The sequence below is a fragment of the Triticum dicoccoides genome, chromosome 7A (assembly GCF_002162155.2).
Source record: "Triticum dicoccoides isolate Atlit2015 ecotype Zavitan chromosome 7A, WEW_v2.0, whole genome shotgun sequence".
NCBI classification, from domain to species: domain Eukaryota; kingdom Viridiplantae; phylum Streptophyta; class Magnoliopsida; order Poales; family Poaceae; genus Triticum; species Triticum dicoccoides.
In genome coordinates this window covers 169,047,025-169,059,440 of record NC_041392.1, presented here as the reverse complement: position 1 = coordinate 169,059,440, position 12,416 = coordinate 169,047,025, and the positions used below count along the sequence as shown (strand labels likewise).

General features: G+C 44.1%; 1 protein-coding gene across 1 annotated transcript; it reads right to left on the bottom strand.

The window, feature by feature from the left end:
• Positions 1-422: 422 nt before the first annotated feature.
• Positions 423-960, bottom strand: LOC119333337. Its single transcript, XM_037606267.1, has 2 exons — positions 620-960; positions 423-513 (listed from the first exon to the last, which is right to left on the bottom strand). Exons 1-2 carry the CDS (start codon positions 958-960, stop codon positions 423-425), a joined length of 432 nt encoding a protein of 143 aa, XP_037462164.1.
• Between the last annotated feature and the right edge of the window lie 11,456 nt (positions 961-12,416).

The window sequence follows — 12,416 nt, the reverse complement described above, 5'->3', positions numbered from 1 at the left end:
TCACCATAGGAATTGGGCATCCAACGTGTTTTAGCCAAAGTCGTAAGCATGAACAAACAAACATACGTACAAAATGAACCAAAATCCATATGTCCGTGCAATTAACTACAGGTGCTATCCAACTTGCTATTGGACAGAGTAGAGCCTGATTTACTAGCAGTCTGACACAAAATTCTAACTCTAGGCTTGGTGCATGAATCCTAGTAGAGAGACGAGAAAGAGTTGACCACAACAAAGAATTCATTCATGGGATTATTCTAGTAGCAAGTACTGCTTGGCTGCAGTTTTAGAAAGGGGACTTGAGTTTGGTCAAACAAAAAGAAAAAGTGACGCATACTTGTTCATAGATAGAAACTGAACATCCAACGGCAATGGCGGCGCCGAGGCGGGTGGACGGGCGGCAGCTTGGGTGATCTCATCTGCTAAACCATGTCGCTGATGAGCTGCACGTGGCTGCTCCGGTGCCTCTCCACGAACATCCTCGACGCGCCCGCCACCGTCTTCTTCCACGTATGAGCGCGCACGCACGCGCAACCAACCAACACATCATTAGCCGAGGCGATCGAAATTGAGGTACAGAAATGGAGTGACGGAGAGACGGCCAGCGTATTAGCTTACCCGCTCCAGCGCGGGAAGGAAGTGCGCGACGCCGGCCTCGTCGAGCCGCGCGCCCCGCTTCGCATGCGCGTGGCTGCCGTTGCCCTTCCGCGCGGAGGAGGAGGAGGAGGTTGTGGTGGTGGTCGGCAGCAGCAGCCCGGCCCTCCAGTCCGTGGACCCGCCAATGCTGCGTCGCGGTTTGGGCGCCGCCAGCTCCAGATCCGCCCCGGATGCGCTGGAGTCTTTGGCGGAGAGCCCCGACGCGACGTGGCGGGACGAGCGCTTGCGGCGCAGCACGAGGCTGCGGCGGGGCGGGGTTGACCGCTGCTTGGAGCGCGGGTAGGTGGGATCCCACTTGGCCATGCTGGTGCGGTCGTGGTCGGCACCTGTGTGCATACATCGCTGGCCGGCCTCGTGGGAGTGAGCGCTTTTCTCTCCGTCGGCTCGAGCTCGATCGATCGTGTGGTCGTTGTGTTGTGTGTGACCGCCAGTTTTACTTGTCCCGTGACACCGGCGGGCGAAACGGAAGGGAATCTCCATCATCATACGAGTTGGGTGGCGGCGCCGAGGCGGGTGGGTGGGAGGGGAGGAAGGAATGAACCGGGGAGACGGTCTGGTTTGGGAAATCGGCAACGGCGCGCGGGAGGCGTCGAGGGAGGAGGAGCAGGCGGAGCAGGAGGGCGTGGGGGAGGCCATGGACGGCGGCGAGCTCCGCTGGAGGGAGGTGGCGGCGGCGATCTCTTCCTCGATCTGGAGGGAGCTGGAGGAAGGAAGGAGACGAGCTCTCTCTCGATCTGGGATGGATTGGGAAAAAAAGGAGGCGGGGGGTGGATGCAAAATGACCACGAGAACAGAGTTAGGGTTGGTGTGGAAGGGTTGATGACTGCCGTTGGATCCTCGAGCATCTGACGTTGTATAATCCATGATCCGCGTGATATGTTTATAGACCAATCAAAACGCAGCAAACAATTCGAAGACCTTATGACCATCTAAATGGGTCGAAATCAAAGATAAGTTTTTCAGAAAAAACCACTTTTCACTTTTTAGTTCTCAAAATGAGTTTTTTTAAAAGACCTACCAAATATTTGTTGAAATGATCTCATATTGTGCACAAGGGTGCATCTTGGAATTCCAAACAATGTTGCCTAAGGGAGTTTTCATTTTCTTTGCACGGAAAATTCATTTTCCATTTTTCGAGTGCCCGAAATGGGTTTTTTTTGAAGGACCTATCATATATTTGTTGTAAAATTGGACCAAATCAATTTTCTAAAATACTAGGCCATATTTAATGCACAATTGACAAAATGGTTGGGTGTCAAAAGTTTTGATCCACCTCTGGTGAAAAAGACAAATTCCCGCCGATTTAATAGGAACCGGGTCAAATTTGAACTGCATCTCCCTCATAATTTGCTGTTTATTTTTTCCAAAAATCATTTCTAGGTACATAAGTATCTATTTAATCAAGGAAACATCAAAAGTTTTCCAAGATTCAACCACTAGCTAGGAACGGCCAAGCCCGCCGTTTTGATCGCATTTTGAAATGGGAATAAAAAATTCAAAAAAATTAAAAATTGGAAAACCTTCGCATTGTGTCATTATATGTGACCAAGTTTCCAGGAAAAATAATAAAGTTGTAATATGACAATTAATTTAAAAAAGTTTTCTAAAAAATGAGCTATCATGCTTGAAGATTCATGGCTTTCAAGCCAAATGGTCAATCTTATGGCTACATTCATGGTATAGTTTGTTCCAATGATCTCATATTGTGCACAAGGGTGCATCTTGGAATTCCAAACAATGTTTTTAAGGGAGTTTTCATTTTCTTTGCATGGAAAATTCATTTTCCATTTCCCGAGTGCCCGTGATGAGTTTTTTTGTGAAGGACCTACCATATATTTGTTGCAAAATTGGACCAAATCAATTTTATAAAATACTAGGCCATATTTAATGCACAATTAACAAAATGGTTGGGTGTCAAAAGTTTTGATCCACCTCTGGTGAAAAAGACAAATTCCCGCCGATTTAATAGGAACCAGGTCAAATTTGAACTGCAGCTGCCTCATAGTTTGCTCTTTATTTTTTCCAAAAAACATTTCTAGGTACATAAGTATCTATTTAATAAGAGAAATATCAGAAGGTTTCCAAGATTCAACCACTAGCTAGGAACGGTCAAGCCCGCCGTTTTGATCGCATTTTGAAACGGGCATACAAAATTGAAAAAGAATCAAACAATTGGAAAACCTTCACATTGTGTCATTATATGTGACCAAGTTTCCAGGAAAAATAATAAAGTTGTAATACGACAATTAATTTAAAAACATGTTCTCAGAAATAAGCTATCATGCGTGAAGATTCATGGCTTTCAAGCCAAATGATCAATCTTGTGGCCACATTCATGGCATAGTTTGTTCAAATGATCTCATATTATGCACAAGGGTGCATCTTGGAATTCCAAAAAATGTTTCTTAAGGAATTTTTCATTTTCTTTGCACGGAAAATTCATTTTCCATTTTCCGAGTGCCCGAAATGAGTTTTTTTGTGAAGGGCCTACCATATATTTGTTGCAAAATTGGACCAAATCAATTTTCTAAAATACTAGGCCATATTGAATGCACAATTGACAAAATGGTTGGGTGTCAAAAGTTTTTATCCACCTCTCGTGAAAAAGACAAATATTCGCCCATTTAGTAGGAAACGTGTCAAATTTGAACTGCAGCTGCCTTATAGTTTGCTCTTTATTTTTTCCAAAAATCATTTCTAGTTACATAAGTATCTATTTAATCATAAATACATGGTTTGGTGGTGATACGTCGTGGTTTGGACGGTGGCCCAGGGCCCCAACTCCAAAGCGCGTAGACTCGCATGCCCGTCGCGTGGTCACCACCTGACCGTGGCATTGCAATCCGTTCTGGGTAGCCTAGGCATGTCTAGTAGGTTGGGCACTCCTCAGGTAGATGCTAGGAAGAAAATAACAACAGAAGAATCTCACGAGAAGACCGAACTATTCTCAAACATGAATTAGCAGCCAAGTGTTTGATAAGCGGTACGGGAAATTCACAAGGCTAATGGGCCTGAGTTTTGGCTGAGGATGATCATCTACTAGGGAGACTGTCTTGGCAAATTTTCAGCTCAAATGGAGGAGTTTGTATGGCACTTGCTTTGCGAAGTACCACATCGGGCAGAAATATGGATGTTGAATCTGGACTCAAATGGATAAGTGGATTGAGCTTAAATTTTGTGGAGTATGGTAATTTGGGCATATTAAAGCACTGTAAAGGTTTTATACCATTTGGATAATCCTAGCTTGTACTTCCTTCACAAAGCTTCTCTCCGGATAGAAACTTTATAAATTTGTTGAGGAAGATTTAATAGGAAAATGGAGCTGAATATTGGAATGTGGCAATGATTTTTATATGTAAGATGGCACAAAAAGTTTGAGGACAATAGGAGGTGTCTAGATAGCACTTCCTTTGCAATCTGCCAATTTGGACAAAAAATAGAAATTGAAGCTGGGCTTACATAGATGATTGGATTATGGTGAAATTCGGCATACGGGGTTTCTATAGTCAAGGTAATGTCCTGGAAAATTTTCAACAATTATAAAGGAATATAAAATGTAGTTGCTTCACAAAATAAAAATATTACCAGGAACAAAGATTCGATGGTGAGCTCACATGTATTGTTAGATAGAGCTAAACTTTTGTGTAGAGTTATGACTTTGGCATATAGAATACGTGGCAAAAATTAAACTCATAACGATGTTCCTATCTTGTACTTCCTTCACAATGCTTCTAGGTGGACAAAAACTTTGGAAATTTGCTGAGGAAGATTTGCTGGGCAAATGGACCTGAATTTTATCATGCGGCAATGATTTCGATAGGAAAGAGTGCCCAAAAATTTTGAGGGCAATCAAGAATATATAAATAGCACTTCCTTCACAAAGTGTTTTTCTGAACAGAATAGGAAAATGAATATTGTTGAATTATTTTTTAACTAGGCAAGGAAGGTTTTGTACATATTTGAAAAATATATGACCCAAAGAATTTAGGAGATTTTTTGGGAATTTTGGGAATGACAGAAATATAGGTTGCTTCACAACCTAGGGCAAAAACTGACACATGGACATGACACATAGGCAAAACTGATGAGGTGGCGCCTAGTCATAGCAACCCACCACAATTTACAAGGTTATGACCATCTATATTGGCCATGATCGGCTAGAAATAAGGCAGCAGACCAGTGTTATATGCTTTATGACCATTTCGTGTAAGGAAATTACGACCTTTCTAACCAAAATGGTCGTTATAGTTTAGGGTTTGGAGCCCCCTGAACAGCTTTTGACCAATTGGTCTCAAATGGTCATAGATCTATGACCAATTCTTCCAGGGTCACTGAGAGAAGGTCACTAGTTGACATATTTCTTGTAGTGTTGCTCTTGTATCACTGTATTTACTCATACAAACTTGTTTTTAAATTGAAGGATCTAATCGAAACTTCAATGGCACAGTAGGTATGTTCACGCATGTTTCTTTAACAGGCTGTTGATTTCAATTTCAATTGTGTATACAGTTGACTTCTCATATCACACACATTACTAGCATCACAACAGAGCCAATAGTGTTGTTGTACATGTAGACCCATCGTACCCATCTGAAATCTTGTTGTGCCATGTAGTTTCCCACGCTTTGTATTCTTTCACTGTTGCTTTGTCTTGAACTGATATGATTTGAACTGTGTCTCTATTTAGATTTGGCAAGACAATGCAGTGACCATAGGACATAGATATATGTTTGTTTGATGCTTTTATTATGTACTAGTACTTGGTAATAGAAGACTTGGTAGTTTAATCATGTCCACCTTACTAATGAACTGGTTCACCGAAATGAGTTTCATATACTAGTACATGCTAAACCTGTTATGTGTTTGCTTGTTTCTTCTTTTAGAATGCTAACAGAATATCGGGGAAGAGTGCCTTATTAAGCAATGGTAAATGAAGTAATGCAAATAAGGTTCAGGATAGTGAGATATCCTTGTTGGTCTCCAACAAAGCTGATAAAACAGCTAAGGAAGACTATCTTGAAGATAGTGAGACAACCCCAAAGTCCTGTCTTGGTTTAGTGTTCGAGTTACTGGCCACTACCACTTGCACAAGCTATTCAAACTCACTGTCTGAATCAGTTCGGTTTGTTGAGTCTCAACTACAAGCTGAAAGACATCGATCAGCTGTGTTGCGACAAGAAGCGGAAGGACTGCGGAAGTCCTTGGAGCATTCAGATGCATACTTTCTCGTGCAACAGCAAGCGTTGGAGGATTTTACCGCCAAACAGGACAAAGCTAATAAGCTTGCTAAACTTATTGCCAGGATGGTGGATACCCAGGATAACGTTTCTTGAGCTCTTCTAAAGTTGTTTCGGTTATGCTCTTATTTTGCTGCCGTGATTATTTGCACTGGTGGCCAATTTTGACGGCCAGTGTATGTAATATGCTGTTTTGTTCCCTATATTTGCACTGGTGGCGAACTTTGATGCCCAGTGGATGTAATATGTGTAATAGCTGTAATAGGCTAGCATTAGTTGCTTGCTTATTTATTTCCTTATTGTCTTGTTTAGTTGTTTGCTTGTAGTCACTGCAGTTCTTTTTCCGCATTTTTCTAGTGGCCACAATAACCTATTTTTGGTAACTAGGCCAGAATAATCATGGAAACACATGGACTATTGTAACCATGGGCCTCCTGCGGGCCGTAAGATCCATGGGCCTTCTACGGGCTGTAGGATCCATGGACTTTCTACGGGCCTTATGATCCATGGGCCTTCTACGGGCCGTAGGATCCATGGGCCTTCTACGGGGCGTATAATCATTTCGCCAAACATGGGCCATACTATTCATGGACCATAATGGGCTGTTAATAGGCTGTATTTGGCTATGAAAACAGCCCAACGGGTTAACGAGCCACAAACGGGCCCAATGTAACCACGGTCTTAATTTGGCCCACAAATGGAATAGGCCAGTAATGGACCGTAACTAACCAAATTCTAGAAATGAGCCCAAGAATAAATGGGCCCCTTAGAAGGCCGAAAGTTAACATGGGCTAGAAACGGCCGAGGGAATAATCGGCCGTTAATGGGTAGAAAGTGATACACTGTTCATTATGGGCCAGTTTCATCTCGGGCCTGTATTGGGCCCAGAGTTACGAAGGGCCTCATATGGGCCGAAAGACATCATGGGCCATACATGGGCCGGAAGTAACAATGGGCTAGAATCATGTTGGACGACCCAGATGAAGCTATTGGGCTTAATTCCGATAGGCCGTAACGGGCCAGGAGTTAGCGGGCCGTAGATGGGCGATATACAAACAGGTCGTTAGCATGCTTTCCCTGGGCCGACTCGTTACCTTTTGACCAAGTCAAACAGGCCGGCCTTTTCACCAGAACGGGCCTCTATTGGGATGTGCCACGTGTCGACGTATCATAGGCGCCTCCTGTCCAATGAGTGGATGACATCTGTCCCAACGATGAGCCAATACATGTTTCCTCTAGCCAATGAGAATTTTACACGTGGAAAATCCCCATTGGTCCGGGCTGTTAACGGGTTATCGGATCCAAAACCGGACCCGATAGCTTAATAGCGACCTGTTACGGTGGATGCCATGTGCCGGTCACCCTTGACGAAAACACTTCTATGACGAGTGATTTAATGTCATGGAAGTGGACACTTCCGTGATGATAATTTTGATAATGTCATGGAACACTTCTAGGACAGCACATGTATGACTATCTTGATTCTGTCATAAAATTGTCATGGATGTACATGCATGACAGAAAATGTGACCTACTATGACAAACACAAATCATCACGGAAGTGTCTTTTTTGTAGTGGTGTGAGGTAAGATACACCGCTTGCGCTTTTAATTTTTCTTATTAATTTGTTTGTTTCACCCTCTAACTGGTGGGACCCAACATACTACGTGGAGAGAGGTAAGGTGACTAAGGCTGCATTATTTCTATACTACCAACACTGCTTTAAATCCCAGAAGACCTTACCACCAAAGCCACATGACACAATTATGATTTAAATCCCAATGACTCCCACGCAAAAAAACACGGCATGCTTGTCACACGAATGCAGGAATGTATAAAAGGTTATTTTCCTCTCGTTAAACATAACGTGAGGGTGGCGTAGCTGGTTAGCCTGTTCGCTCATCAAACTTGAGGTCTCGGGTTCGATAACCACACTTGAGCATAATTTTGTTTGTGTTCGACTTCTTTTTTCCATCCAATGACAGGTAGGCCCTGCATGACACAGAGAAAGTGATCTGGGGCGATGCCAAGAGGATTCTTTGACTGGTCAAAATGGATGGATACGGAGCTATACGATCTCGTAGTGACCGTATAATCACCTCATCACGTATACGCTGCAGCCTCGGTGCTTGTTTTCTAGGGTTTGCACTCTTCACTCTCTCTCTCTCCACTATATTTATACACGCTGGAGCCTCAACGCTTGTAGTTGCTCTCTTCACACTCTCTCACCCTCTCCAGATCTGTCCGCCGGGAAGGGAAGGAGGCTTAATGCTGTCGCCATCAGTGAGGGAGGGAACTACCGGCACAGTTGTTCCCTTCCACCTAGCAGCGGCGCGAGAGGGCCTCCGACCCCTTCTTCCTTGTCACCGTACATAGTGTGGGCAGAACGGCCTCCGGTCGCCCACCGAACCACACCCCAAGAACCATAAGGTATACTTTACTTATTCCACATGCATTACTCTAGCTGCATGTGGGTTTTTCCGCTTCTGCGCTTGAATCTATGTGTTGGATCAAGCAGGAAAGTAGTGGGGAAAGTTTTATAGAATGAATCTAGGATGTGGTTCAAAGAGGAAAGGAATACGGGAAAGTAGTGGGGAAAGTTGTATAGCATGAATCTAGGACGTGGTTTAAAAAGGAAAGGAAGGGGGGGAAGTTGTATAGCATGAATCTAGCAAGTGGTTCAAAGAGGAAAGGAATGGGGGAAAGTGGTGGGGAAAGTTGTATAGCATGAATCTAGGACGTGGTTCAAAGAGGAAAGAAAGGGGGGAAAGTACTAGTACAGACTGGCTATCCAGCACCTACATTGGTCAAAAAGGGAAAACAATGACAAACGCAATACGCACATCTGTAACGAACTAATCTTTTTTTGGGGGGACAAGACTGTAGAGTTTGAGCAGGACCAGATTTGTTGCGCTCACATAAGGAAAGGTGTCTAAAGATAACAAAACTGGGACCAACACAAATATCCTCGAATTCAGCTTCAGAGTCCATTTCCTTGCCAATGAATGCCCAAGCCTTTTTGGAACTACTCTTCTTGTGAGATGAATACTTTGAAGATTTTCAAAATGAAGACTCTGAAGATTTATTCTTCTTCTTCGAGTCATCTGAACTATCATCCTTGTACTTATTCTTCTTTGATTCCTTCGTCCACTGAGGACAATCAGTATGTAGTGGCCAGGTTTCTTGCATTTGTGGCAAGTCCTCTTCTTGTAATCGCGGGATGAGGAATCTGATCTCATGCAATCACTTGAAGATTTTCCAAAGCGACCATGTCTTGAGAACTTCTGAAATTTCCTCACGAGCATTGCTAGCTCCTAGATTAGTTCTTCGGGATCACCAAGGCTACTATCAGAATCTTCTCCTTTAGATGAGGAAACTGCCTTGGCCTTCAGTGCGCATGATCTTCCATAGTTAGGTCCATAGAGATCTCTCTTCTCAGCCAGTTGGAATTCATGAGTGTTCAGCCTCTCAAGGATATTAGTAGGATCTAGTGACTTGTAGTCTCCACGTTCTTGAATCATCAGTGCCAGTGTATCGAATGAGGACTCAAGTGATCTCAGCAATTTCTTCACCACCTCATGGTTGATGATGTTAGTGGCACCAAGTGCTTGAAGCTCATTTAAGATGTTAGTGAGGCGATCAAAGGTTTGCTGAACATTTTCGCTGTCGAGTCTTTTGAACCGGTTGAAGAGATTGCAACTAACGTCAACACGAGAGTCACGTTGAGTTGAGACTCCTTCATTGACCTTGGACAGCCTATCCGAGATAAGCTTTGCAGTCTCCAAAGCACTCACTCTGCCATACTATCCTTTGCTCAGACGACCACATATGACATTCTTCGCTGGAGAGTCAAGTTGCTTGAATCTCTTCACATTAGCAGCTTTCACGGAAGGAGTGACAGAGGGAACACCATTTTCCATAATGTACCAGAGATCGTTGTCAATTGCCTCAAGATGCATGCGCATCTTATTCTTCCAGTAAGGGTAGTCCGTCCCATCGAAGGTAGGACACCCAGCCAAGACCTTGATCATGCCTGCAGTCGACATAAATAAAACTCCAGGTGGTTAAACCAAAATCACACAGAATAAGGGAGTACCTTGCTTTGATACCAATTGAAAGTGTGTTATATCGACTAGAGGGGGTGAATAGGCGATTTTATGAATCCGTCACTGAGGAAATACTACTCGAGGAAATCCCTAAGAGACGAATTACCAGCAGTGGACTAAGTACTCAAGTCCAAGCATAACATGGTAGTAACACAGTCATCATGATGATATGAAACAAGCACAGAGTACATGTAGCATGAAAACATGATGAGCAGGCAGAAGACAAGATGACTAAAGAATTAGGATTCAGGAAATTGAGAAAATCTTCAGTCAAAGTCTTCAAACAGTAATGATCAAGTTCATCAACACATGAATGAAGAAATGAAAGGGTTGAGGAAATAGAACCAGTAGCTTGGTGAAGACAATGATTTGGTAGACCAGTTCCAACTGCTGTGACAGTTGTACATCTAGTTGGAGCGGCTAGGTATTTAAACCTGAGGACACATAGTCCTAGACACACAGTCCTCACCATATTCTCCTTGAGCTAAAGTCACACAGACCTTACCCAATCACTCGTGGTAAGTCTTTAGGTGACTTCCAAACCTTCATAGACTCGGTCACTCGGCTATCCACAATTCCTCTTGGATGCTCTAGACCATGACGCCTAACCGTCAGTAGGATGCACAATCCTCAAAGGTAATAAGCATTGATTCCACACAGGAACAATCTCTTCAGTGATGCTCAGTCACTTTGGGTTGTAGGTGTTTGGGTTTCGGTTTTCCTCACTGATGATTTTCACTCAAAGTCCTCGGAGGACGGGATGCTCTTAATGACAAGTGTCAGATTCTCTCAGAGCAGCCAACCAGTTAGTGGTTTCGGTCTACATCGACACACTATGGCCGACTCTCCCGTTCGTGACGGTTTACAACGCCGCGGCCGACTCATGAGTCCACGCCGGCTTCAAAATGTCGCGTCGACCCCTGCGTCTATATCAACACGATGCAGCTAACTCGCCCGTCCGCGCGGCTTACCGCGCCTGCGCTTGACTCGTCCGTCCGTGCCGGCTTATAACACAGTGGATGACTCGTCTGTCTGTGCCGCCTATGATGTTGCGGTCGTCTTTACCATCCGTCTATCGCTGTCTGGTCTACATCAACACATCGGAGCTACACCCGTCTGCACGACCTGCTTAATGAGTGCACGCAAGTTACCGCTCCCGTGGCCCGGTTTATTTCAACAAATCTGGAGCAGATCATAATATATTACCAGTTTCCACCGGATGGCTCAATGAATTGGAGTACACATCGTTGCCACTGCAGTTCGGGTAATTTCAACAACCAGCGTGGATGACCCACTGGCCGGTTTACTAACACAATTCCAATGGGATCAATTTTAACCCATCGAGATTCAACATATTTCAGCAATCCACTAGTTATATCATGGTCAAACATGGAGAGTCTCAAGCCAACTCGTCGAGTAGTCTTAAGACTCGGGAGCTACGATGACATGACTCTGCAAATCTTGCCAGTTTCAGCAAATTCAAGAACCCCAGGACGATGGAGGGAAAGATAACCCGGTCCCGGAGGCTATTGCTATATTGATGAAAATTTAAAAGGCCGTCAGAAATATTCCGGCTCACAACGATGCTTCCGGTTTACAATCCGGTTCAAGGGAAATCCCGTCTCCCGCACAGCGCTGAAGCCCTCAATATCCAGTTCAAAATCCAGTTTAAGAGGAAACTGTCTCCCACAAAGCTCTGAAGCTCTCAATATCCGGTTTAAAACTCCGGTTGAAAAATAAATTCATCTCTCGCAAGTTTGAGTTCTCGGAAAAATTAAAGGTTGCCAAAGAGAACTTGTTGCGATGATGCGTGGTTCAAACATGGGTATTCTGCCTTATTGCCTTATCATATCATTGGTCACTTGGGGGCTTCATGCTCATTGAGCATAGCTATGACTACCCTCTTGATCCGTCTATCAAGCCCATATTATAAGAGCACAGCTCTAGTTACTTCGGTAATCCGGCTATCAAGCCCATATTATAAGAGCACAACTCCGGTTACTTCAGGTAATCCGGCTATCAAGCCCATATCATAAGAGCACAACTCTAGTTATGATACGTCCATTTTGCATCATGCTTTTATATCGATATTTATTGCATTATGGGTTGTTATTACACATTATGTCACAATACTTATGCCTATTCTCTCTTATTTTACAAGGTTTACATAAAGAGGGAGAATGTTGGCAGCTGGGATTCTGGACTGGAAAAGGAGCAAATATTACAGACCTATTCTGCACAGCTCCAAAAGTCCTGAAACTTCACGGAAGTCATTTTCAGAATATATAAAAAATACTGAGCGCAAGAAGTTCCGGAGGGGGGCCACACCCTGCCCACGAGGGTGGAGGGCGCGCCCTACCCCCCTGGGCACGCCCCCTGCCTCGTGAGCCCCCTGGTGGCCCTCCGATGCCCATCT